General features: G+C 41.1%; 1 protein-coding gene across 2 annotated transcripts; it reads right to left on the bottom strand.

Annotated features, from left to right (window-relative positions):
• Nucleotides 1-21: 21 nt before the first annotated feature.
• MRPL3 (mitochondrial ribosomal protein L3) lies at nucleotides 22-27,136 on the bottom strand. 2 transcript variants are annotated; one of them, XM_062621820.1, is made up of 10 exons: nucleotides 27,017-27,136; nucleotides 25,286-25,464; nucleotides 24,185-24,276; nucleotides 23,263-23,361; nucleotides 19,483-19,582; nucleotides 17,666-17,726; nucleotides 11,612-11,720; nucleotides 9,214-9,291; nucleotides 8,002-8,079; nucleotides 22-651 (listed from the first exon to the last, which is right to left on the bottom strand). In XM_062621820.1, the coding sequence occupies exons 1-10, from the start codon at nucleotides 27,112-27,114 to the stop codon at nucleotides 502-504; spliced, it is 1,044 nt and encodes a 347-aa protein (XP_062477804.1). In that variant the 5' UTR covers nucleotides 27,115-27,136; the 3' UTR covers nucleotides 22-501. The 2 variants fall into 2 exon arrangements, with proteins under 2 accessions (XP_062477804.1, XP_062477805.1); XM_062621821.1 differs by lacking the exon at nucleotides 27,017-27,136 and adding an exon at nucleotides 25,797-25,868.
• Nucleotides 27,137-27,941: the final 805 nt, after the last annotated feature.

Raw genomic sequence — 27,941 nt, 5'->3', positions numbered from 1 at the left:
ACAAACAAAGCTCACACTGCCACAGAGCAACACATTTCATATGCTTTATTTTGGACTGTTCTTCATAATTCTGTTTGATTTCCTCCCCCTCCCCAGATGCCAAGGCGGATTTGGAAGTTTTTTTGAGGGATCAGAGCTGGCCAGAATACCTTCCACAAAAAAGGAAACAAAAGAGAAACTGAGTTTGTAGCATTCAGAAAACTCAATGGAACCATCTTCAGAACAGCCCTTTTCAGTAAAGTGGAAGTTTTCACAGCCTGAGACAGAGGACAGAAGATCACCGAAGACCACTTTTTGGTGTGCTTTATAACCTACCCTCTGACTCTCCTGCTGCTTTAAATACAGGTTCAAAATTAACAGTGGTGAAACTTATCACCTGACCAAAACGACAAAGAGCCGTTCAAGTCAGTTAGCCAAATTGCGATTCAGAGGTTTACTTTTATACAGCACTGCAAAGTTCATGATAGTAACAGAATTGTGCTTTCAAATACGTAAAGAATGTTATGCGTATGTGACAGATGGATCCTTGAACTGGAAAACCTCCTCATCATACAAGTCTTCTGGTAGCTGTTCATCTCCATCAGCAAAAAACGTGGGGAACGGAGGGTTTTTATTGTGGTCCTTGCAAGTAGGCAATTTGCTGTCTCTGACCTAAAAAGCAGGAGGAGAAGGGTAAGGTTCACAGAAGATCTTCAGGAAGCGATACACTGGAAATCAAAGAAATCATCTGCATGCATCATTAAAAAAACCATCCAACAGCATTCACATTACACTTGTTTAGATGAAGAATTCCAGGTATTATCATCAGTCATTTTAGCACCAAGCCCAGCTACTGATTTTAACATTACCTGTCATGGCGAAGTTTTCAAAAGCCCAGCAAAAACACCCCACAAAAAACCCAAGGAGAATTTATCAGTGTGATAAATTTATCACGACTGTGAGAGAATCAAAGCCTACCCTCATGAATTCATTGCTCAGTATTTTGAATTATTACTAATACAAACGTGTGTAAGGATGGCTCATTTAAACTGTTTCTATGCCCCAGTTCTTTCCTACGTGACATACCAAGTGACATTATACGGTGTAATCGCCTCTTCTACAGCCAAAACATGCTTTTGATATTTACAATACAAACTACAGCAACGCATTTTGCAGAGATACGTGCATGTGTTGCATTCAGTCCCTCTGCCTACGGCAGAGTTGAGCATCTGAACTTCTTCACCCAGGCATCAGTACCCGAGTTTGCCAACCACGAGGCTTTCAGAAAGTTAATTTCCAAGAACTGTAGAGCCACAGAGAAATCCCTTTCCCTTCCTGACCTCTTTATATGGGGAGCGATTTAAAATCTAGCCCCTGAAACTCCAATCATCTCTGAAGAAAATGAGGAGCTGGAATTATCAGCCAAAAGCAGTTTGTCTGTGGGAGAAGATAGAAAGCTGGTATCTCTGCAGAAAAAGAGCTACCGATTCTCAGGCGATAGGATTTGACTTAATATTAAATTCTTCATTTCTGTATTATTGTTACACGCGATCTTCCTCCCTAGGTGTAAGAATCCTTTTCAGCCCCTATATTCAACTGGATTAAAAAAGAAAGTACAAATAGACTAGACCAAATTTTAGTACAGAGAAGATAAGCTCTCCCTCTTATTTTCGTGGTGGGCTTCTAAAGAACAGGAAGCTTGCTCTTGCTCGACTGCACACAAACCTCACATAGGACAATTGTGACTTACACCAGAAATGAAATAAAACAAGTTTATGCCCACTGAACGTTCTGACAACACGACATTCACCAAATTCATATCTGCTATTGAGCTTCTCCCGAAGTCCATGAGGATTCCTACAGATGAAGCGCATGATAAATCTGACTTAAACTCTAGCTTCTGGCAAACTTGTTTTGCTTGTTTGTTAGGTTTTTCTCTCCTGAGGAGTTCCAGTTTTCTAAATGCAGGTTTAATAAACAAAAGAAAACCCTTTGCGAGGAAAGGGCGTGAGAGGCTCAACGTGCTGTACTGGTTAAGACAGCTACTTAGTTTTTCAAGTAGACATGGTCTAGTGTGAGGTGTCCCTGCCCATGGCAGGGAGGTAGAACTGGATGATCTGAAGGTCCTTTCTAACCCAAACCATTCTAGGATTCCTCCTTTAGCAGCCACCTCCGTCAGAACAGGATTCTCTATATACTTGTAAACTGCCCCACAGAATTACTGAAGTACCTGTGCAGCAACTCATACTGTCTATTGACATGGAGTACGTGAGATTGACGTCCAAGTCCAACTGCAACAGCCCCAGCAGCAGCGAGTTCAGAGGAAACCCTGTGAGGCAGCTTCAACAGTGCCAACTCAGCTGCTGAGGCTAAGAAGTCATCCTTCCCTTTCATACATTGCTGCTGTTTCTTCTACTACATGAAAACACATTTTAACAACTTCAGTTACATATTATTCCCCTTGCTCACTTCTTTTTCATTCCCTAATCCTATTACACATCATAACCCTTCTTTGCCAACAATAAATCCCCCTATGGTCTCCTCTACACAAGTTACAGTAACATTAGGAAGACTGTTTTATTTCTGATGACATATCATACATATCTTATTAAAATGTATTTCGTGGCTGTTTTGCTATTTTGGATTATTCCCATCATTAAATAATGTGTGCTGTTACATACGAGCTGTGTCATTACAGGCACTTTTGGACACCAGGAAAACCAAAGAAATGTTAATGTTTGTTCTCCTATCTTTTTCCTTTTTTTCCCCATCTTTTTCCTTTTTTTCCCCCTCTTTTCCTAGAAAAAAAAAGGAACTCCTTATCACAGGGCTTGGGAGTGACACATCTGCGCTTAACTGAAAGCATACCAACAGCCTAACCTTAATACTGCATTAGTTCTATCTAAATGAATGTAAGATTTCTGGTCAGCTGTTAGCACTGTCTTTTACATATTAATGTTGAGTGGCATTTTGAAGCTAATGCCTCTTGTGCGATAAGGAGAATTCTTAAAGCAGTTTTAAGATTCACATGGAACTTTTTCAACAGACCATTGTTTCAGGGGAGTACAATACTGTTCATTTTGCCCCTTCGAAACTCCTCAAAAGGGTTGACAGATCCCAGAAGTACAAGCCACATCCAATACTAAAATGCTTTTATTCTGAGTTGCTCTTTCTTTTGATTGGTATAATTGGCAAAGTATTTCTTTTGACTGGCAAAAAGTCCTGCTCTTTTTCCATCGTCTCCTACATTCATTGCTTTCAAATGCAATTTCAGTTTGACTCCTGGAGCACCATCTCGGAGCATCACTATTAAACTGAACGAATATACCTCCTTCTCCCAAGTTTCAAAAGTTGTTAGACAGATACTATTATTCCCATCAAAATGAAGAACTAAATTTCATTTTACATGAAATTTACTCTGAAAGCACCAACCAGCAACTTAAAACATGCTGTAATTTATCTGTCTTCTCAAGAGAATCATTGAATGACTCCCTTTACATTTATGAAGGTGCAGCATACCAAAGGTCTCCTGGAGGTATTTCCTCACATTCCTGCACAATCATGTCACAGTATGATAAAGGGGTTACACGGTATGCAGCAGCAGTTACATTTGCCTACAGAAGCATGGACACAGACAAAAAGCATGTGTGATCCAGCACAGCTCTTCCTGTTTTCCCAGTAACCTTCTGGGAGCATTCCTAATAAAGGAGTAAGCTTTAATGCTCCATGTTCCTAAAAATCCAGTGAATTTAGCTCTCACCCGTAGAAGGAGTTAGGCCAAGAGCCCATCTGTTTATTACATTCCATAAAAGCATTCAACATAACAGAATCAGTGGGCTTGCTCAACTTCTGTATTAATGCTGCTACATATTACAGTAAACTATACTACAAATAAGCTGTATATATAGCAGGATATATAAACTACGGTATATTCTCTGTGAAGTTTTTATATTAAGAAAAATACTAGAGAAAACTGAAATTGGAGCTGGTTGGGATTTTGCCACTAAATCTTTAAAACGGTCACAGAAGGTTCTGTAGACAATTAATACACTGTAATTTAAGAATATGCATAGCCCATATGTCGACAGCATAACAGTATAAATGAATACAGATTCAGTCATCAATTCCCACAACATACGTAATACGGTCATAAACGCGCATTAAAAGTTGATGCTTAAGTCAGAACTCACATTTACAGCTTAAAATAGCTTCAGACTGTGCTAGCAATCATAGCAAAGGTGGCAAGTTGTTTGCTGAACAGGAAAATGTGTTTAAATATAGAGAATGTCAGAAACAACCTCCTCAGGTGTCATACATTACCTAGCTCCGCTTTTCTGCTAATTTTGAAGCTAGACAGAAAACTGAATCCAAGAATTATGTTCATTTCTGACCTGCCTTACTCTGTCTTAAAGAAACAAACACAAACTCCACACAACTCCATCAGGGTGCCCAAGGTATAAAATCACAGAATCCTAGAATAGGTTGGGTTGGAAAGGATCTTAAGCTCATCCAGTTCTAACCCCTTGCCACGGACAGGAACACCTCACACTAGACTATGTCACCCAAGGCTCTGTCCAACCTGGCCTTGAACACTGCCAGGGATGGGGCAGCCACAGCTTTCTGGGCAACCTGTGCCAGCGCCTCACCACCCAAAGGAAAGGGACAGGGAAACATGGAAGAAGTGAAGGCATCACACTAGTCCTGCATGTCCTCACAATCTGCGCACAGCACATGCAAAGGGAAGACTGCAAAAGTTACCAGCTCAAGCAGAATACTACATTAAAGCAGGAGTGTACTTCAAGTTTAACTCAATTCTAGCATACAAAAGGGTCAGCTCAGCAGCTAACTTGCTAAGCAACTCCTATGGGTTGCAAGTTCTGCCAGAATTCCTGCTTTCTCTACAAGTGATATATTCAAAGTGATTGACACCGAATCAGGTGACTTAAAATTAAGATCGGTATAAACCACCAAAGATAAACTATAGCATCCTGAATTATAAAACATCACATTCTAGCATCCCCTCCATTATAAAGAATCTACCTGAAAAGGGAATTACTCTTGTGCTTCTTGAGCTGACAGAGAAGAGAACTTTGTGGTAATATAGCTGGGAGAGAAACTCGAAAGCCATAGCTTCCAAAAGAAAAACTAGCTGCTTTTTCCCTAAAGGATCGACACCACAGATGGCAACTACAGGCCCCGATCTGAGATACACCAAGAGAAATAGGTTTTATTACCTGAGGCAGGCTATCTTGATAGGCACATGCTGATTTTCACATGCTTACTCTGTGATGTTACTTTTATAACGGAAAACTTCCATACACCCTAGCAGACCGCTAAAGTTTCTTCATTTTATTAGACCTCGTCACTGAGAAAGAATTCCATGCTAAAGTAAGCTTTTTCCATTAGTTTTCCTGTTGGTTAGAAACATTACTTATGTCAGTGATTTACGTGCATGCTTCAGCGTGCAGCACAAATGAAACCTGATTTCCAATTAAATCCGGAATCCATCAATCCTACTATTCTGCACTTTTATACTGCTGAAAATGAAACTTCACAAATTGAAGTGCTTCATCTCCGTCTGGATACAGTGCTGAGGCACTGAGTTTCCAAAAATACATAACATACAAAATAAATGTATGCTTTAAGGTGCACTGTGGTTTTAATGGTTACCAAGCAACACCGAGTGGGTACTGAACATAAATGCTTTCCTTTTAAGAGACACACAAAGAGAAAAGTATTATGAGATATTCCACTTTTAGAGCTCAAAGACAGATCCAAATACCCTAGACATTAGTCCTACCTAATTACAGGCATGCATTTAGTGGAATGAACAGTAATTATGAATGCCAATATCCCATAATTTCTCTCCCCAAATAAAGACCCAAATATCTTACAATGCATAGAAAGTCAAAGTCTAGATGCAAACAAGAAAAATGCCTGGAAGAAAGGCATGAAACAAGCTAAAACCACCCCATGAGTGCAGCAAGATTAAACAGAGAAAGAAAACCCAGCCATGGAAGTTTGGGTCTGCAGCACTTTGGTCAACATCTTTCCAATATTGTGTTATGTCAAAAGAGCTCTTCATCCCTCATTCTTCCCATGGATCCTCAAGCCTCATTAATTAAATTAGCTGCAACTCTAAAATGCATATGCAAAAATGCACGCTTGAAGATACTCTGGCTTCTAACTTGTAGATAACTATGACGTGAAACATGTTCAAATACAGGTAACTTACAAATATAATTAATACAGATTCTGTCCCTTGCAGACATAATGTTAAAGGATCAGCAAAGCAGTCAGGAAAAGTGCCTTGTACCACTAAGTTAATACTGATGGATTAAATTTACCTGGAAAAAAAACCCAAACAACAACTTTTGGTCTTCAGATAAAAGTTCCAATCATCATCCATGATGAGTGAATCCAACAGAATCACTGCTGGACAGGAAAACCACTTAAAGGGTATGCAGCTGACTGCCATGTCAATCAATGTCCATTACCCTCTTCACACCACAGCTGTCAACATGGTTGTTTTACTGTGTATGCTCAGATGGCTTGGACCAGCAATCTCCTCTTAACAAGGCAGTACTGCTGCCTGAAAGACTTGTTCAAACTAACAGCAAGACTGCTATCAGAACAAACACAGTAAATACAAGGTGTTCAGGGGGATGTTTTCCAGCCTAGGCAAGAGTAATATCTGAGTGAAGAAAAACACGAAGTGGAAGAAAAGGGTGGAAGTTACCTGATCATGAGAGAAAGCACGCAACACTTCCAGTAGGTTCTTTTCCAAGAGGAAGTGTGCAGTGTCTGAACAGCAAGGGGACACTGATTTCAATAAACCTTCATGGTGTATTTAAGAATAAAACTTATGAGCTGGTAGAAGTACTCTATTCAGAGGCTTAATGGCTTCATAAAGTGGTGTATCTTTGCAGGGAAGACGCCCGAGGTATGTACATGCAGTCATCACTGAATCATGTAAGCATGGATTCTAACAGCATGATCAGGAAAATAAGACGCGCAACCTTTTGCAACAATTAGCTCTTGCTTAAAAGTACTATTAAGATCAAAGAATAAAGTCTGGGTATCAAATGTTACTAACTTTTTCAGCTAGATTATGCTGCCTGCATACGTAACATTGCAATTTAAAAGTAACACCCTACAACAAAATCACAGTTAATTAAAACTCAGATTAATACATATAGCAACCAGGTTCACGGCTTGGGATTACATAAAACATTTAGAACACAGTTAAGAAAAGGTCATTCAGTCCAATATACGGATGAAAAGCCAATAAAAACTACAGTCTTAATTTATGTCACTGATGGTCATGCCCAGCAATTTTCCTAAAGTTATCCTGAAACCTACTTCTCCTGGACATCTGTTAACTGATTTGCACTATCTTGGGAGAGAAATGTGTAATGCAATCTCCAGGCTTGGGCTGGACGTTACAATCAAAGTAGTTTAGAGATACCTCACTCAGACAAAAAAGGCCTAGTTTCCAGTGGGTGGAACACAACGATAAAGTTCATTTTTCTGTGTGTAAAACACTTAATCTGAAAACTTGTTTTACTTAGTGCTCAGTAACCCTGGAGTTCAGCTTCATAACTAGAAAATACATAACAGAAACATGGATGCCCATAGTAAAAACACGTCAAGAACACAATAAACCAGTTCGAAACATGCGAGCTTGGTGAACTCTGTAATCTCACCATTGACTCAGGCTAGTGTTAAAAGGGAATGCACCTAGCCCTGAAACACTCAGCACAGGGTTACAGCGACTGTGTTGCTTTAACATAAGCTATGCGGGTACGCAACCCCAGTGTAAAGCTAAGAACAAGGGGTTTAGAGTAGAGTGGTCACTCACTGTCTCCTTTAGAGACCTGACCCTAGTGCCCTTTAATTCAATAGTACAAGATGAGATTCTGAAGAAATGAAGATTGCATTCAACCAGCATTTGTTTTGCAAGAAAAGCTGTAGAGAGCTTACAAGCCATCAACACCAGTAAATTGAAACGAGGAAACATACCTTCACCAGACAACTTGTGTGACCTGGAACAGACCCATTTACATAAATAATGTCATGTTTGGTGTTGACCCTCCACACCTAGGGAAAAAAAAAAGCAGACATTGAGCTTATTTGGTTTATATATTCCCAGTTTTACAAACAATAGTCCTGCAAAGCACAAACTGATTAACTGGAGGTGGCAGTGTGGGCAAAAGGATTATTCTGTACAGGCCTAAGCTTGCTACGGAATTCAGTCAGATGCTACTCTGAGTGCACAGCTTTCTAACGCAGGAGTCTATTAAAGGGCTTGTGATCAGGCTGTATTTGGCCAAGCAGCTCTTTGTTCAGTGTAATACCAACCAAGCACCCAAGTTTTCCCTGTAACAGCAGAATATTTTTTAGTAAACTAGAGGCTACCATGCTTTTTGTGCAAACTACAGAGCTTGCCTTGAGAGACAGAGAATAGTAGCTGTAAAAGCCCAAGAACTGCTGCAGCAATGTACACATCAGAATCTGGACAGACTGAAAGTGAGGACCATGAAAAAGTTAGGACTTCAAACAACTCAGACTTGGGTTGGGTGTGAACAAGCAAAACAGGCACAAAAACATTAACTGAAAGTCACCAAAAGCCTGATTGTTTTCCCACTTGAAAGGCAGAAGTCAAGGGATACAGTGAAAAACAACACAACAGATGTGAAGACACCACCTGAAATTCCAGTTCTCAGGGTACCCATACGCAAAGGGAGTTCAGATAACTTGTAACCAACAAGAAGACAGGAGGACACATTTGCTGCTCTTGTCTTTCCAGCTTGCTTAGCTCAAGATCATAGAATCACAGAATGGTTTGGGTTGGAAAAGACCTTAAGATCATCCAGTTCCAACCCCCCTGCCATGGGCAGGGACACCTCACACTAAACCATGTCACCCAAGGCTCTGTCCAACCTGGTCTTGGAACACCGCCAGGGATGGAGCATTCACAACTTCCCTGGGCAACCCATTCCAGTGCCTCACCGCCCTTACAGTAAAGAACTTCTTCCTTATATCCAATCTAAACTTCCCCTGTTTAAGTTTTAATCCATTACCCCTTGTCCTGTCACTACAGTCCCTAATGAATACTCCTGTCTGGATTCTGACAGGAATGACAGGCAGTACACCAACACAAGGCTACATGGCTAAGTCCACTGCTTGGCAATGCGACCAGGTTTTACACATTCTAGTATACTCAGAACTCACCTTTAATCCAAAAGATGTCCTATAGATGTTACCCATTTTACCAGGCATTTTCTTTCCACGATAAACTTTGGAAGCTTTCTAGACAAAAACAGGACCAAAGAAAAAAAAAAAAAGTAAGGTAACTGCAGGAGGTACACTTAAAAACTCAAAGAGGAGCACCAACAAAAATCTACTGGTATTTCCAATGCTGAAAACATGTACAGTTGAAAGGATCTACTATGGACTAGCATTTTAAATACCTCCTACTGGAGGTTAGTTATTACTCTATATGTTGTCTGAAACACTTTACCTCAATCATAAAATTGCTATAAATACTGCTGTATCAACAAAGGAATTGTAGCTTTGATTAATACTTACTGTGTATAGATTCGGAGCAAAATCGACACCAAACACTCACCTCTAGCACGGATTGCAGCAAATGGAAATTTGTTTAAACTACTTGTGGATGCTACCAACACAGCTTCAGAGCACTCCTGCCCTGGGAGTCTGCCAAAATGAAGACAATACTGCAGCTTCCCCCTCTCCCTAACCCAAGATAAAAGGGGACCCGATCGCTCCCTACAACTGCCTGAGAGGAGGTTGTAGTGAGGTGGGGTCGGTCTCTGCTCCCAAGGAACAAGGGACAGGACAAGAGGAAACGGCCTCAAGCTGCCCCAGGGCAGGTTTAGATGGAGCTGAGGAACAATTCCTTCCCCAGAGGGTGCTCAGGCATTGGAACAGGCTGCCCAGGGCAGGGCTGCAGTCACCGACCCTGCAAGTGTTCACACAGCGTGGAGATGAGGCCTCAGTGCCATGGGTTAGTGGTGGCCTTGGCAGTGCTGGGAACGGTTGGACTGGGTGAGCTTGAAGGGCTTTTCCAGCCTGTTTCACCCTGTGATTTGCTCAATTTTATAGTGATGTAAACCAGATTTTATTTTAAAAGCATGTATTTTTGAGAACAGGGTTTTTAATTACATTCCTTCCTATTGCTTAGTTTCTGTATCTCTTTTTTTGGCTGGGTATAACTCAGTAAACAAAGGTGGAAAAGCAAAGGCAGGAAGAAGTGCAGTAAATTCCACACTATTATCGAGGGACTTGTTTCAGTTTCCTGCACCACTCTGTTATTAATTAATAATGGGGTTTGGTTTTCTTTTTTGTGTGGTGCTTTTTTGTGGGTTTAACGTCATTAAGAATAATTAAACGTCGTTAAAAATAATGACTTCGGGAAACCGGCCGCAATGAAGTCCTAGGAACAGGATTCTGTACTGATGAATCCAGGATTACAACAACATCCGAGGTGGCCAACACTACACTGCAAAATAAAAATGGAGGCATTCTTTTCCCCCTTTGCATCCTTTCACTTTGTTTCCTCTTCATCCATCACACCTATTCCCAATATTATTTCCAGTTCGAGACACTTGGTGAAATTACATCCAGCATTACTGCTTAGGAAAGTTTAAAGAAAACTAAAGAGGGGTTGTCTCATAAAAATGAACTCCATCTGCTAAACCAGAAAGTGGTGTATGTTCAAATATTTACATTCTGTAGCCTTCAGAGGTAACAGTGCCAAGGTACAGAATTCATTTTCCAGCAGAAATGAAGGACTATAAATCAGTAGTTTATGCTTTCACAGTCTCAGTTACTTTAACTCCATTTTCTGCTGCCTTTTTGCTTTTACTATTCTCTTGAGCATTATTAACAATACTCGTTTAATTTTTATTTTGATTTCTCTAAGAAAAGCACAGACATTTCAAGTTCAGTGCTGCGACTCAGTTGGTCTTGATGCTGCATAACGCCAGTTTGCAAAAATCCCTCTTGGTTCAGCCTTAATATTGTGCAGCTTTTAAAGGGACAACGTTTTAAATGAATCTGTTCCAAAGAGCTTTTAAACTAGTATCATTTTTAGTTTCAAAGCTAACAATGTTACTTTGTACTCTACTTAAAAAATACTTAAAAATCAACAAACTATTTTGGTAAGCTAAGAGTTCATTAAGCAGCTACACAAGCCAGGCAAGGTGACAAAAGCAATCTTTGAGGTCCTGAAGAATACTACCACATCTGCAGTATTAAATAACATTTAAAGCCTTGCCAATCTATAAATGCTGTGATGAAAGATTCTGAGAACATTCTTTGAATCATTAAGACTATTTCTCTCAGCTATACCACAAAATACCACAATTTGCTCAGTTAAAATAGGTTTTGCTTGCTTACCAGCAACACAGAATACTCATAAATCAAAGCCTAAGAGAACAGCTATGTGCACTGCTCATTTTACAGGTTCTGTACTTCCCTTGGAAGAGCTAAGATCCCCTACTACCAGAGAGTAGATGGTAACAGCTAACTATTGTTTTGTGTTCGTTTTTTGTAAGCACTTCTAAAAACACTGAAGAATGTTGAAACAGGAAATAAGAATCCTCACATTGGTAGATATTGCTCCAGGACGCCTGTGAGTTTTTGTCTGGCCATGGCTTGCAGGCTGGCCTTTAAAACCCCATCTTTTCATGACACCTTGAAATCCTTTACCAATTCTGAAAAGAAAAATCATTAACAAACCTGGGTTAGTCAGACTTCAAGCTTCCAGCAATAGCATTCATTTCAGTCAGGCTCATGATCTTTTTACCTTTGCAAAGCCCAGAAGAGAGAAGAATGTATTAAATAAATAAACCTGTATTTTATACCTTAAACGTGTTCTAGTGCAACAATTAAAAGTTGCTTTACAGAATAAGAAGCATTAGAAGACAGCCAAATAGGCAAAAGGTCTAACAAAGTGCTCCTTGCTGTGACAGTCCTTAATACATGGTATTGCAGTGAAGCTTTCACCAAGTGAACACCAGAGCAAACAAACAAAACTCCAACCAAAACACCTGAATAAAAAGCAACTGCTCAATAACACATACCAAAACTTAATAACACCAAGAGAGGAAAGAGATGGCTGCTCAGACTAGCACAAAAATAAACCAAGGAACATTTCCACGCTATAATACACAACCGCTTGAAAACAGTTTTGGGTGTAATGAAAATATTTAGCTCTAGTGATCTGTACCCATCTGACAAATAATGTCTAACCCAGCACCACAACAAATAAAAAAGATTTTCAGAGTCCATTCCTGAATCACTGAGGCACATGATGGCATTACTGGCTTTGGGAGTTTTCAGCTTACTGCGGTGACAGACTCAATAGGAAAAACTGCCTCACTACTGCATAAAAGAAAAGCCGACTAAAGTGTGTGTTTAAACTGGCATTACCCCTTTCCAAAAGGAAAAGTCAGCCCACAGGGTTTATGGCAGTGCTAATTATTTTATTAGTTTCACAAGATGATCCTTTTCCTCCAATGTCTAGAAATCCTTTCTCTGCTAATGCACTTTGCAATGTCCTAGTCCTATTTGTTAAAGCATTAGGACCTCCCGGCTGGATATGAGCACACATAGAGCGCTGTATATAGGGGCTACATTTTGCTTAGTCCCCTGATCAGAAAAGCACTGGCATTAAAAACTGGAATAAATATACAAATGTGGAAAACACCAACAGTCACAAAAACTGGGTTCTTTCCTCTTCCACTTGAAGAATTCTCCTCCGATTGCTTACCCAGTTGCTCAGAGCAAGTCACAACACAGTCAAACCAGCCACAAAAAGGAAAGACTCTCTAAAGCCACAGAAATGTAAGAAAACAAGACTTGTACAACAATGGTGTCTGTCTCTTGGGTTTCCCCTTCCCTGCTCAGAACCTAGTGGTCAATTCCAGTTAAATTTGACACAGAAGACATGTAATTGTTTAAAATAAGATTTACTGGCAAAAAAAAAGCCCTGAATATTTTCCTGTAACTAAGGAAATGCTAAATCGTGATTAAAGTAGCAACACACTTGTTTGGCTTGCCAGGTGGCAATTCATGCATATGGTTGCCACCAGCAAGAGAGTCCTTCCAGGCCAACAGATGGTGGTGCAACACTGGGATATGGAGAGGGTCAAGGCTATGCAAGGGAGCTGAAGGCTTCTGTGGGAGGAAGGACCTGGGTTGCCCAGGATCAATAACACAAGACAGAAGCCTAAAGGATGCAATGCTCTGTTAAGCAGTTTCTCAGGCATCAACTTACAGTAAAAGCTTGCAGTGATGAATACGGTAGTTGTAAAGGAAAAAAAAGGCTTAAAAAATACTTGTGCTTTCAGCCATGGCACTGCCAAGCTCTGGTATTTTCAGAAAACATGAAGGTTTGTCAAAGTGGGATCTTAATCTATAACCAGATATTAAACACAATTAGTATAACTATTAATACACTGACGCGTACTGAAGTAGAATGTTTATTGTCCTGCTTATACTTGTAATTTCTTGCTAAAACACCTTCTGCCTGTTGTCCTGGCTTGAATCAAGGACTTACTTATTTGGTTCTGACAACGGCAACATTAAACACCATAATCTGAACAAAAACCACACGCACAAGACCTGTCTTTATTAGACTTGACAAATATAATGCCACTGTTGTTCACTACATAGAATTCACTCACTTGTTTTACTTAGCTTCACTGAAGCATGATTACCTGAGCCTCAGGAAGGAGCCACAGGCAGCAATGATGAGACGCAAAACTAAGACACAAATGTTAAATGAAAGAAAAAGAATCTTTCTCTAGAATAAAAAATAGAGTTTAATTACACACAGTTGTTCTAATCTGACCTGCGAGAAAGCAGCTGTTCAGGTCAAGCACCTAATTTTGTACAGAACCTCATTTTCCAGGTTTGATACACGTAAAATGCCAGTACCTAATAAGACAACTTTCATTTAGAAAGCTACTGGAATAAAGAACTCTAATTAAGCAACGATTTAGTGTGCTGCTAACTCTTCAAACCTGGCTAATTTAAAAGACAATTATTCAGATGCTGTAGAGGAAAAGGATTCCAAGTACTTAGCCAAATAACTTCAGACAACTGCAGAGCATACTTCTAGGCTCAGATTACACTGTTAATTACAAAGCTTAAATGAACCATAAACCCATCAGAACCACCACTTAATTCTGGCACATTTCAAACAAAACTATTGTTGGATTTTTCTTTGGAGTGACAAAATTTCTGAGGCCCTGAAATGTTCATGAAACTGGCTGTGAAGTGGCAGGAAAAGGAGGTATAACACAACTCCATCTCCATACCCTGCTGGGCTACTGCTGTAAGGCATGGTCCCACCTTTCCCAGTCCCCACAGTTTGGACATCTTTCTACTGATGCAGAACTTCACTCAGCCGATCAGCAAGCCAGGGTATGCAACTGATCCAGCTGAAAACCAACCCACACTGGTCCTCATGCAATTCAGGATGCCAGTACCAGCGATAGAAGGTGGATGGGAACTCTATGTGAGCAAGCACCACCTCCCCTTTGGGCAGCAGCCTTTACTATGGCAGCTTAGAGAGGTCACAGAAGCACAGTCTGTGAGAGAAGTGTTTCTCAACAGTGCCCAAAGCATATCAGGGCTAAGCAAGATCATCAGGCCACAGGAATTCTGAAGTTTACTTCTGTCCCAAAAAGGCACCAAGCCTTTCCACAATTTTGAAACAGATCTCTAAAGCACCAAAGAAAAGCCTTGTTATTACAGACTGCTATACAACATAAGGACTGAGCTCTTACACTGCTGAAAGTAAGTGCTAAGGAAAAAAAAACCAGCACTACAGAAGAATGACAGCATGCAGATGCACTGCCTACTGTCAATGCTCTAAAAGCTACTCTTATTGTACTGAACAATTTATGAGATTCCAAATAAAAACAAACTGCTTACATCTTTAGCCTTCCTGTTTTTGTGAAAGTGGTTTACGTCACACAGGTATAAATAAATCAAAGCATTTCAAACCAAAACTTCTGCAAGGAAAGTTTAAAAGCAGACAGTCCTAATAAATAACCACCCTACACTTCACTAACCAAAACAAGATGCTAACCAAGGCTTCTGAAATGTAGCGCAAGTATTTTGTTGAAGCCACAATAACTGAGAAAAGCTTGCTCATTTGTAAGGAGAGTATTTTTGCTTGACATTTTGGCAGAAGGAAGCATGCAAAATGGTATCTTCCTCATTGGAATCATCAGGAGTTTGCTAAAAATGAAAATATCCTTTATATTCTGCTATATTATCTCCTCCTTATGGTGACATCAGTTCTCTTTCTTTCCCTTTTAAAGGAATAATTAGAATTGATAATGCTGTTTTCAATAGCTCTGCTAGTTTCACCTATATGGTTTCAAACATTGCACGTCAGTGTTTCCTCTAGTAAAACAAAATTACTGACCATCTTAAATATGTAAAGTATATATTCATATAAAAACATTTCTAAAAGCTTTACTGGCAGTGATAGGAAGTTTTAGGAATTATATCTTTTAAGTCCATAATGGTTGGAATCAGGAAAACGGACACTGATGGAGGAAGGAACGGAAGTCAAACTGTGCTTCCTACTGTAACCAGCATTATACCCTTAAGCACCTTTTCAAGATGCCCCTGTATCTTAGCTTTCACTACTGAAAACAGGATTTTAGAAACTAAGATGCAAAGGGTTATTTCAGCCTGTGGACCGAAGCTCCCCAGGTTCCCTCTTTGTTCAGTAGGGAGAAGCTGGCTCCTCTTGAGGTGAGGTTCAGAACACAAGTCTAATGTGAAGCACATTCTCGTTTTTCCCTCACAGTGCAGCCCAATTGCATTCTCAAGATAACTTCTTTTGCACTTCACTGAAGATTTCTTGGATATTTCTCTGGCATTGTGAAATCTGTACAGAAATGTATTAAAATACTTTAATTCTTGCCCAAGAGTTAAATGTAGCATTCTAGACAAGTAGAAATTAAGAAGAAACATGAAAAGCAGAAACCAGAAAGCGAGTTAAGTCACAGAAAAACGTTTAAAACCCACAGATATAGAAGACCGGAATGACTGCACATATGTACTGACAGAAAACCTCTGATAAAAAAGGAATGAAATTATCTCTCTTTAGCTATAGAATGTTCTCCTTCACCTGTACAGGAGAATGACATGTAATACGCTACCAAAATCAGCAGTATAGACAAAAAGCTAATTTCTCAAATGGGATCACATAAATACCTAAAGAAAACAGATTAGAGATAACAAATTACAAGATAGGATGGATTCACTGAACACTCCCAAGAGCCCAGCCTATTTTTAGGTTGCTGGTATTTTCAAACACACATAGCAAAATACAAATAAGTACCCTGTGGCTGCTTACCAGTATCTTTCACGTTGCTGAAAACCCCGTTTCCTAGTTCTTGAAACACTTCTAGAAAAACAAAGCTTTTCCTCATTAACAAAGCACGACATTTAATTTACATGGAATGGCTGTATTCCTAATGACACAGTGCTTTGCTTTGCAAACAAGCTATTGTCTCATATAGGCTGCTCACTGAATGCAATTTAGAAGTTGAATGAATAATATACCAGATTTAATTATTACATAAGGAAGTTTGACATAGAAAAGTACTAATTCCAGTCAACTCTTCTGCTTCCTTTCCTCAAGAGGGTGCCCTCATAGGTGCAGCTGTATTAGAACCGACTCCTGGCTACGCTGTCGTGGTTGGTTTCCCCATATACACAAAGCCCTATGAGTCACAGTAGACATTTGTAAGTATTACACACATTTAAGACAATTACAATGGGAGATATTTCAACAAGGCCAGTTGGGTATTATGTCCATTACATGCAAAATACAACATCAAATGGATAACATTATCACTGTAACACAACACACTAAAAATACACTTCACTGAATATACAGAGACAGGAGTTCTGAGCAGTGGAAATCATGGACGTAATAGAAGAGGCATGATTAGCCTTTGCTGCAAGATGACAGTTTATCCTTGGACACCCTTTACCACTCTAATTTGGCATTTGCATTGGTCTGAGAGGAAATCATTCCTCCCACGTTAAAGACCGTTAGCCATTGCTGGCAAGGAGATGAGCTGGAAAATGAGAGAAAACAAAAAGATGAATTTGACAGCTCTGTTGTCCTGCTAAACGTATTCAACTATTTTTTGCTTTTCTTTCGGTCCACATGATACCTCTTTTGCATCTCTTCACCAAATCAAAATTAAGCAGCCTTTCTGGGAACTGATGTCTTTCAGCATTTATTCCCCACTTCCGCATCCCCACACATGCTGCCTTGTAAACCTTTTCACCCATGCTAACCTTGAGAACCTCTTCTCAGCTGTTTGTCAGGTCCTTCCATGCTAATTGTGTATGTCCACCAGACAGCACATGCAGAATCACAGCCCTTACAGTATTATTTGTTTACCTACTATGTTCAAAAGTGAGCCTCAGCAGAGAAAGAGATTTTGGTATTTCTGAGCCAGTGACTGAATGGAACTTCTATTTCCTGACCCTACCCTTGCAACTGTATTTCAGCTTTTGTGAGCCATGAGTTCAAGTCAAAGTAGAGGGAGAAGAAAAGCATTCAACCAGTCTATTTGAAAGATGAACTGTACATGTAAAATCATTAGGTACCTACGTTTTTGCAGTAACATCCACGAACTGCCCTGGGCGGAAGTGAGCGGCATACAAAGGAGTACCTTCAAAAGAAGAGGAGAGATCATGTTCAACCAAGTGCTGAAATCCTCAAATCACTACCCAGTCACTACCATCCAGGATAACTACAGTCACAGGAAAGGAAACAAAACTTTGTTTTTATTCACATATTATTTGTTCTTCTTTATAAGCCTCACTGACTAAACCAGATGCTTTGTAGTCACTACTCAAGCATGTTCCTCAGTTCCTAACCCAAGTTCAGATGGGTAGGAAGGAAGGCTGGGGCTTTACTCATGTTGGACTTTAGACCAATTGAGACAAAGCCCCAAATGCTTAATTAGTTAGGACTCCAAATACACCAACTTGGCAAGAAAACAGAACATGCTCCACTTACAACTACTAGCACTTTACAAGGTGTTGAGAGTGCGGCAGAAGTACAGCTTCATCCACTGGGGTATTATCTACACACTAACCTTTAGCAGAACTAGTGCTACAGCAGGTCAGTGACTGCAATTCCATTCATTCCCCTAAGTGCCTGCATTATCAATGTTTTAATTTTAATTACAGATTTGCCTTCAGCAATTCTTCTTTCATCCAATTGCATTATCCTTTTATTAACAGCTTAAAAAAAAACTCATCCAGGATTGATAACATATTTCATTAGATTTCATGAACTTCAATCTGAAGATCCATGCAGCTGCATCTTTAACAGTTTCCAGCCTGTTTTAAGTCAACTAAAACCAGACATTTGAATTTCTTCATGTTCACACCCATTGTCATGCTGTTCGCAAATCTCTATGAACACAAACTGAAATGATGTACACCGCTCCTAAGTCTCAAGTATAAAAATCCTCATCTTCTTCCATGTTCTATTTATATGACCCATACACAGCTGGGGTAAGATGCCTGTCAACTGAGAGAAAATCACGTATATGAACGTTGTTACATACAAAATATGGACGCTGCAAAATCGGTTTATTGAAAACCTGGAATTCTGCTTTACCCCAAGGTTTTCATTTATCAGTCCAGAATTCCTCTCATGTCAGATTTGGTTTCTATCAGATACAGCACTATCTTAAAAAGGTCTTTGAAAAAACCTTCCCTAATGGCAAATAAAGATGTAATACATTAGAATTTCCAGCCATACATAGTTCTTGGGAAAATACCTGTGATTTTCAAAAAGCACAAACCGAAAGCAACCTAAACACACCCACTAATAAAACCTTAAACACATAAAACTTCTCAGTAAATCTCCAAACTTCTAGTATTCATTTGCAGTGAGAACGTTTGTTGTAACATGTTTTAATGTGTTTTACTTGGCAATCTGTCAGAAAAATGCCATATATGACAGCCATAAGTCTTACTTCTGAAGGCACAAGAAGGAACAAACCTCAACTGGTAATTTAGGCTCCTGAGAAACATTACCACAAAATTCTCGGTACCCCCCTCATAAGGAGAATCAAGAGAACTTCACGTAAATGTATTCATATTTACCCCAACAAGTCAGTCAAGGTTACAGACATTTATTTCTTAACTCAATGTTCATATTGACTAGCTTAGAGCAGACTTATTTTCTAATTAATGGAAACATAATATCCAGAAGAAAGGAAAACTCTTACTTCTCATCGCCTGGAAAGTAAAGCCCATGCTTTAGCTTTCCCTAAGAAAAAGGTTTGCTTGCTCAATGACATAGAAATAAGAATTTCAGCAAAATGAAATACACATCAGACCTGGCTTAGGTCTACCGGCGGCAGATGGTAAATCATTGCTGATATAACATTAGGAGTTCAAAAAGATTACCTGGTTTAATGATGGCATCATCTGTTACATTAAATACTGACACCTTCTGCTTCCGTGGTACTCCAGCTTCTTTAAAAATTTCCATTGTAGCCTCTGATTTCTGCAGCAAGGAGCAGCCATAAAGAATAAGTGATCTTAAAATACTCATGGATTTCTGTTAACTAACTATGCTACAGCTACCTCGGATAAACAAGAGATACATGAAGATTTCTAAGATCAGAAAAGGGAAACCAATCATTTAGAACACACAGAACACATTACTGCTTTTTAATGACCTTCCAAGAGTTGTGCAGTCATTTAAAAGCCTTTTCTCTTTTTCAAAGCTTCTAATGATTTGAGTTGCATGCCACCATGAATCTAATTTATTGGATTTAACCAATGAAACCATAGGAATACAGCCTGGTCTTGGAGAAACTTTGTGAAATGCTTCACTTCCCACAGAATCTTGACAGAAAAATGAAGAACGTGTTTCTGATTCAGGTATTTTCAAGATATGCAAGATACACTCAGTGTCAAACTACTGCTGACTTACTGATGGGGAGCTCTTCCTGTTAGAGGAGTCTGACAAAGTTCAAAGTGCTTAAAATTGTTCTGAGCTCTTTTTAACACGGCAACTCACAGAACAGCTGACGACTGAGACGATACCAAGTAATGCACAAAAGTGATGCAGGAAAACTATGGCCAGAGGAAAACAACGCAGCTCATTTTTCTTCACATGAATTGCTCTAGAAAGCAATTTAAGCACCTGACAGTCCTGTCACACTCGGAGAGGCACATCTCTGAGGTTCACTTCTCGGCGGTTCTGTGCAGTTCTCTCTCTCGGAAATAATTGTGTGTATGTTCAGACAAAACATTGCTAATAACTTTCAAATGGTTTATTTTGACTATCTGCACATGTTGCTCTTCCTTTTGGTTTTAAAAATCTGTCAGAAAGTGTTAGGAGAATGTGAAGAAGGAGGGTGCAAGATGATGATGACCTCTGCCTTAGACACAAAGCAGGAATTTTAACTTCATGAAGCTGTCCTTATTCGAGAAGAGTGTGGATACAAAGTCCTTGAGAGGTAAGAGATTCTTTTGACTGATTTGTTGAGTTCATAGCACAAAGCACTTCAAATGCCTTTTTAAAAAGAAAAGTCCTCAACTAAATACACCTCCCGATAGACCACAAAAATTTGAGGCATCAGTGGAGGAGAACTGTATTAACCTGTAGTACCATACATAAGAATGAGAAAGAAATTAATCCCCTTTCTACTAACTGCCGACATATCAAGCCTTTACTTCCACTGCCATGTAGAACTGCTGCCTTAGGTGACAGCAAGGGGAGCTCTGTGCTCAGTACAGGTGTCTGGAAAGAGCTACCACAGCTGAGGAAAAGCACAGTGAAAGGTAGAAATCACATCTCAAGAGTCCTGCTACAGCCTTGCACTGTTTTACTTCAACAACAAGCTACCTTCAAACAGTCAAGTCAGAGAGATGGATTTCTATATACAAAACACCGCAGTCTATACGGAGCCTTCCTAAAAAGCAGCACTGAAGAGGAGAACACCGAGTGAACTCTCACATGTTCTTATTCTTAAAAATCCCAACAATACCTCCCAGTATTACAGGAAAACGATGGATATGCCCTCCCTGAAGGGAAGCGTATCAAGTATTTTTGACAAAACAAAATTGTTAGGACACTGACAGGATTACATTTAAAACATCATGAAAAATCCTTCACTTTTAATAGCCTGACATCCAGCAAGCTAAACAGGGAGAAAGAATCTTGCTAAAAATGCAATACCCCTTTATAATTTTTTAAGCAGTTTGACAATCGGAAGAAATGCATGAAACTCTTTGTTAGTAAAATTACTGAGGGAATCATTAAATTGAATAAAAATCAGTAACTGTGAGGAATCTCAGCAAGACAGATGTTCCTATGAGGAGTTAACAGAAGCTAAGCTGATAATGCTCCTACAATACAGTATCATTCAGCTTCCTTTTCATTCTCACTTTCAGACACTTCAGAGAAAAAATAAATACATAAAAAGACATATAAACACAGGAGAGCAATGATTCAAACCTGCAGCTAAAACACAGAAAGAAATCATTTGTTAGTACCTTAATAAGTAAAACTGGCATGCCAAATTCCTTCTTATAATGTATCTAGTTTATACAATGATGATGATGATAATAATAATAGTAATAATCATAGAATCATAGAATTGTTAGGGTTGGAAAGGACCTTAAGATCATCTAGTTCCAATAATAATAATAATAATAATAATAATACAGAGCTCAGTCTCAGGCCAGGTCCTCACCACAGATTGATCTAAGGATATTTAACGAATTTCTTTATTAAAATGAGTCTAAATCAATAGGAGCTAACTTGGGAAAAGTTACGTCCAAGAGAGTCTTTAACTTAGTCCAAACTATTAAAAAATCCTTGATTTGACTTTTTAGGTAGTTTGGCTTTGAAGAATTTTCTGAGTTTATGAGAGCTGTGTAGAAATTTTCTATATACCTCCCTTGCTTCCTGCACATTTTTACTCTGACAACATATTGAAACACTGCTAACAAAGACTTGATGAAACGATCAGCTGTGAGGCATCCAATGTACAAGATGTAACTTGAAAACTATTGTTCACATGAGCCTTGCACGTCTTAAACCAAGGTTAAGAGGAAAGAAAAAACTCAGCCGTCACTTCTCCAGGAAAAATGTCACAGTTGGAAAGTGGAAATGGACTGAAGTGAGGCTAGAAACCTGAAAAGTAGGAGCAATGATGGTGAAACATGGCATAAACCCACTGAATAGAAGATACCTTAAAACATAAGCCTGCTCAAAATCAGAATATACTATAAAAGCCAACAGATTTATCAGACGGAAAAAGCTCTTTCTTCCCCACCTCCACTAAAGTAAAAGCAAGTAACGGGTTTATTTTGAGGTTCTGGGACAACACTGTTTGAAAAAGGGAAACACCATGTCCTGAAAAAGCCACAGTCACCAACTTATCAGGATTCCTATTTTTCACTCACTAGATTAAACAAATAAGTGTCAGGATACTGCAGGAAGTGAAAAGTTGTATTTTATAGAAATAAGGGTTCATAGTGCAATCCTTTGAGGGAAAGCTTTGTTCCTGCTTTGATCTATAACTTAGTTTTCCTCCTCAGGAATGACAGCTCTGCTAGACAACCTTAACCCCTGAAAGTGCCTGGGAATTCCACATCAGGCAATTGTGGTGTCTGAACAAGTGAATGGTTTTGATACCGCTGCTGCTGAGCTACAATCATGAATCTTAAACTATTCATCAGTAAAACTATATACAAATTAAACAATCTCAACAGACCTGTTGAAAAAAAGAGTAAGCTAGAGAACAATGTCTTCTAAACAACCCACAAAGCAGAGCAAGTTTACAACAGGCCATCAAAGCAGGTACCTCACAGTTCTTGTCTCATATTGCTTCCCCACAGACATAGTGAACACACATGCTCCTACACTGCTAATGGCCCTTCAGACCCTTTCATCAGCATGGGATACCACACACCAAAGCAACTTCCTAAACCTACAGCCTTCCCTAGACAATCAAGAGCCAAACTTTCAGGAAGTTCTTGCTATTCTCTTACCCAAGAATTGACATTAACATTAAGGAAGTAAGCAAGGGCGAATGTGACAGATGACCAATTCCAAAGCATGTGTGCCTGCCACGTAATCTTTTAGAGAAATCTACCTATGCCATTTTTATACTGTAGTCACAACAGAAACAACTGTTCTAACAAAGACACCCAAAGTGGTTCACTTACAGAAAAAGGAGATGCGTTTTTGCCTCCAACAAGCAGCTGAGATGTTTTTTTACCCGACTCTTCTTTTGAAATGTATCTTAAAACATGACAATCTTGCACCTAAGGAAAAACAGTATTTATCTGAGTATAAGCAGATGTGTATGCTTTAAGAACATATCAAGAGACTATCAAAACAAGTGAAACTAAGTCAGTCTCTGTTTTCATTTGTATCCATATAATATAACAGGAGATAGAGCCTACAGGTAGGGAAGCATACCTTTATACCACAGACATTCTTTTTCCAATCAATTAAAGGCTTATCTTACAAAAAAGCCCCATGAGTATAATGCAAAGGATATGTTTATAAATGCTCTAGGAATCAAATACACTTTTGCCTGCAAGATCTGCAAACCCCCTACTGCATGCAGGGGCAAGGCATACAGGAAGAACCCACATTTTTGACTCCTGCTTCTTTGCTTTGTAAACCTGATGTCCTTCACAGCCGTGGTCCATCTTATGGCAGCAACAGCTTCAACACAGCAGTAGCTGCCACAGACTACGAAGCAGCAGCTTCAGGGCTATAAAGGCTCAGAAACCAAGGTGGAACTAATCCTAAAGTGCCTGAAAGTGGCAAAATAAAAAAAACCAAGTCGAAGTGGGGTAGTTGACGCTAGCTTTATGCTGCTTCCCGTCTTCCCTCACCCGAGTAATACTACACACAGTTCTGCAGCACTTCCATAGCTGAGGCAGAAGGCAGACTGCTCTGGTGTTGGGATATAAACAGAATAGTCATGGTGTACATGTATGCAGAGTTGAAAGACACCTTCCCTTTCTTTAGGGATTTCCTACTCTGTACAAGTGATAAATCTCACTTTTGCCTGAAACTTCTGGTTAAGGACCTGAATATAGCGTAGGAGATGAAATCCATTATTATTTATTTCACCTTAAGCAGTGTGACAGCATGTTTTTTTCCTGACTTGGTCCATATTGGCATCATTCCCAGTTTTACTGCAATAACACCAACTCTGATGGAATCTGTAGATCAGAACAGAACATGGATGCACACTTAACATTTGAAAGAGCCTATCTCATAACCTGCAAAGTCTCATTAACTTTCCATTGTTCCTAAAGAGCTGAAGGAGAAAAAAAACATTGCTGACTCCCTTTGCGTAGGATTGGAATAACATGATCACTGATTTTAATCCCACTCGCAGTAAAGTTCTATCTGTTCCAGCTGTGTTTGACAGAACACGAATACTAGTTCCCCATTAAGATTAGAACAAGCAGCAATGCTTCAGACTAAACTGGGGGGGGTGGGGGTGGAGGAGTGTGTCTGGAAAATACAACACCCATGTAGAATATTAGAGCCAAACCATTGAAAAGTTTACTGTAGGAGGTTCTTCCTATCCCAACCTTTGCATATTTTTGTCACTGTAACTGTACAGCAAAGGCAACCTGTCAAGTCTGCAGCATGAAAAACAGAACACAAGATGAAAAATAAATGCTTTCAAGTTTGGAAAAACGCTCTTTGTTCCAGTTTCCTCTGTCACACCTGAGGATCCTCTTGTGGATCCGCAGACTGTCAGGTGGTTGTTTGGGGTCCAATGATGTGACCCTTCTGAAGGCTCAAAACCTTTCTGTTATGTTCTAGTCCACCAGACTTTGGGATCACTGAACTTCTATTCAGTGTAGTGGGATGTACTATACACTACACCTTCAGAGGCCAGCAATACTTACAGGAACATTTTCACCTTCATGTACTTCATATTCTAGGGAGTCTGTTCTGATGAATTCTTAGTTTATTATTGTGCAGTGGTGGGACTGGCCAAGTGCTGACCTTGGCTAAAAGTGACATTCTTACAAGGTTCTTAAGGCTTTATAAAGAACTGCTATATTACACTTACTTATTCACTAGGAGACGTATTGGATGATGGAGGTCAAAGCAAAAAGGAGAACACAAGACACAGTCCTGGTGTTACTGAATGCAACAACACAACAACAATTTCAGTGTAAGTTTGGTCTTTCATAAGGGATACTTTCTTACCTGGTTTCCACTCATTCACTGGCCACGGCTCGTCTTTCAGAGGGCACAGCTTGCTGGCTGTCTGAGCTTGGTATTCCTCTGCAGCTGACTTCCTGAGGAACTCGACATTCTCTTCAGAAAGATGCTCATGCCACCACGTTGCACTGTCAATGTGCCTCACTATAAGGCCCAGCTGCCCCCTTTCCAGTGGTGGGAAAAAGCGTTAAGTGTCTTATCAGTTCAAATAATGTCTCGTAACACATATATGCATAATGTAACACATACCTCATATCATAATGCAACATAATACACAGTCAGGAAGACCCAAATTACACTAGCATACTATTCAACCTCCGTCACTCAAAGTGACCACCCCCCAACACCTAATTCTTTGTCATTCTCTCATCTAACTTTTAAAGTATTCCGAAATACGCCAAAAGGGAGAAAGCAACACCAAATCAAACAATCACTACTTCCATGAAAAACAAAAGCTAGACTCATGAATAAAGGCACAGCAGTGGGTGTTGTGTACTTCAGCTTTAGCAAAGCTGTCTCCTGTGGCATCCTTCTATTTGAACTGGGATGTTATGGCACAGATGGGTGGAACATGAGGCTGAATGAGTCAAGGTTAATGGTTTGCAGTCTACAAGAAAGCCAGTTACAAGTTCCTCAAGAGGCTATTCAGAGACTTGTCCTGTTCAATACCTTTATCAGGGACCTGTAAGAGGGGATGGGTGCACCTTTCATAGGTCTGCAAATAAAACTGATGAAATGACAATGCCCAAGGGCATCCCAGTGCCAGTCAAAGGGCCAAGCCAACAAGGAACCTGATGAAATTCACAAAGCAGAAATGCAAAGTCCCACACATGGGATGGAATAACCTCTTGCAAAAGTACAGGCTACGACTTCAGCAGAGCTCCTTCCCAGTCAGGCAATGAACCTGGGAGTCCTGGGGAACGCAAAGCAGTACAGAAGGAGCCACCACGCTCTTGGCAGCAACAAAGACCAACAGCAGCCTGAGCTGCATCAACAGAAGCACGGTCAGGATATGAAGGAGCAGTTACCACTCTTCCTTCTGCACTGCAAGCAGACCACGTCAGCGATGCTAAACCAGTACAACAGGGATGTTTAAAAACAAGTGAGTCCAGCAGCGGTGCACAAACACACAGGGGCCGGAGCACCTGCCCTACGAGGAGGATGAAGGTACCTGGGCTTGTTTAGTCTGGAGAAGAGGAAGTTTAGGGGGGCCTCACAGCAGCTTTTGAATACCAATGCGAAGGTTACTGGTAAGACAGAGCCAGGCCACGTTTACCAAGGTGCAGGCCAGGAGAATGGCAGAATTGGTGCACACTAAAAAAGGGGTGTAAAACCACTGATTTTACACGCACAGCTCACTGCCCCGTTACGAGGGCTCAGGAAAACTCGAGCACTGAACTCCCCGCAGGTACACCGAGGCAGGGTATTCAGCCGCACAGGCAGCGAGCACACGAGGCTAGCTGGAAGCGCAGGCCGAGCCGAGTCAAGACACGGAGGGCGCACACCGCTCGCTGTGAAGCCGAGGTGCTCCGGCTGCCAACCCGCGCGTCCCGCCGCAGCAGGCTGCGGACACCACCACGGCTCGAGCGCCCCAGCAGCGCACCGGGGCCCTGTCCCCCACCGCGGGGCTGCGACAGAACCCGAGCCCCTTCTCCCGGCACCCGCCGCCCTTCCTCCGCAGCAGCCCCGTTCTCCTCCCCTTTTCCTCTCCGCTACCTGTCACCGAGCGCCCCCGCCGCGGCCCGGAGCGGCCTCCCCGGCGCTGCCGCCCACAGCCGGCCCCCGAGCCGGCCCAGCAGCGCCCAGCCCGCCATGCCGCCACCCTGCCGGAGCCTCCGGCTTCCGGCGCCGCCTGGTCCGGCCCCGGAAAGCTTCCGCCCTGCCTCGGGAGGAAGGTTCCGGCGCCGGCTCTAGACGAGGATGGGCGTTGTTTCGCGCTCAGGTGTTCACATAAACCCGCCCGAGCCAGCCCAGGGACGGGGCCGGGGGCCAGCCTTACCCCGCTCCGCTTCCCAGACCCGCCCGTAACGACCAAAGGCACTGCCGGGGGTTTAAGCTGGCCCTGCCTGGCCGCGCTGCTCCGAACCCCGAAGGCCCCGCGGGTCAGGGCTGCAGCACCCATGGCTGGAGGAGAAGACATGATGCAGGAATAGGCATGGGCACCCTTTCCCCCCGGCCCCTTCAGCACTGCCATCACCCCCGTGCCCCCATTCTGTATGCGAGCCAGTGAAACCCAACACGTGAGTGTCCATAAGGGACAGTGTCGGCAGTGTGGGATGTTTGTCACTGGCAAGCACTGGTGTCACAGGCACGCAGGGTTGTGGGTTCCAAACCTCCATGCAGGGGTCAAGCAGATGCCTGGGCAGGAGTGTCTCCGCTTTATCAAACCCCAGCAGGGTGCAGGGCTCACCGGCTTCAGGCTTCTCCTCGCCAGTGGGGAGGCCGTGGAGAGGGGTAACATTTGATGATGTATGTTTAATACAGGAACCGGTAAAGTAAAAGCACGTGGGGCAAGCAGAGTGCTTCTGTGCAGGCTTGTCACGGCGCTGGCACCTCTGACTCTCTGGCCTCATTGAGATCTGGCTTCCAAGTGCTAGGAAGGCCAGTGAATGGGTACAAACCCAAGGCTGCCTCTTGCTTT

Source organism: Pezoporus occidentalis, unplaced genomic scaffold (genome assembly GCF_034315485.1).
Source record: "Pezoporus occidentalis ecotype Australia unplaced genomic scaffold, CSIRO_AGI_Poc_V1 ctg235, whole genome shotgun sequence".
Taxonomy (NCBI): domain Eukaryota; kingdom Metazoa; phylum Chordata; class Aves; order Psittaciformes; family Psittacidae; genus Pezoporus; species Pezoporus occidentalis.
The sequence above is the reverse complement of the archived record's forward strand: the minus strand, read 5'-3'. Positions and strand labels throughout refer to the sequence as shown.

Excerpts from the sequence above, each read along its gene's own strand:
- MRPL3 (XM_062621820.1), bottom strand. The coding sequence starts at position 27,114 with ATGGCGGGCTGGGCGCTGCTGGGCCGGCTCGGGGGCCGGCTGTGGGCG. Across the intron at positions 17,727-19,482 it reads TGATGCCATCATTAAACCAG|GTACTCCTTTGTATGCCGCT; the intron begins GTAATCTTTTTG and ends CTTCTTTTGAAG. Across the intron at positions 8,080-9,213 it reads GGACATCTTTTGGATTAAAG|GTGTGGAGGGTCAACACCAA; the intron begins GTGAGTTCTGAG and ends TTTTTTCCCTAG.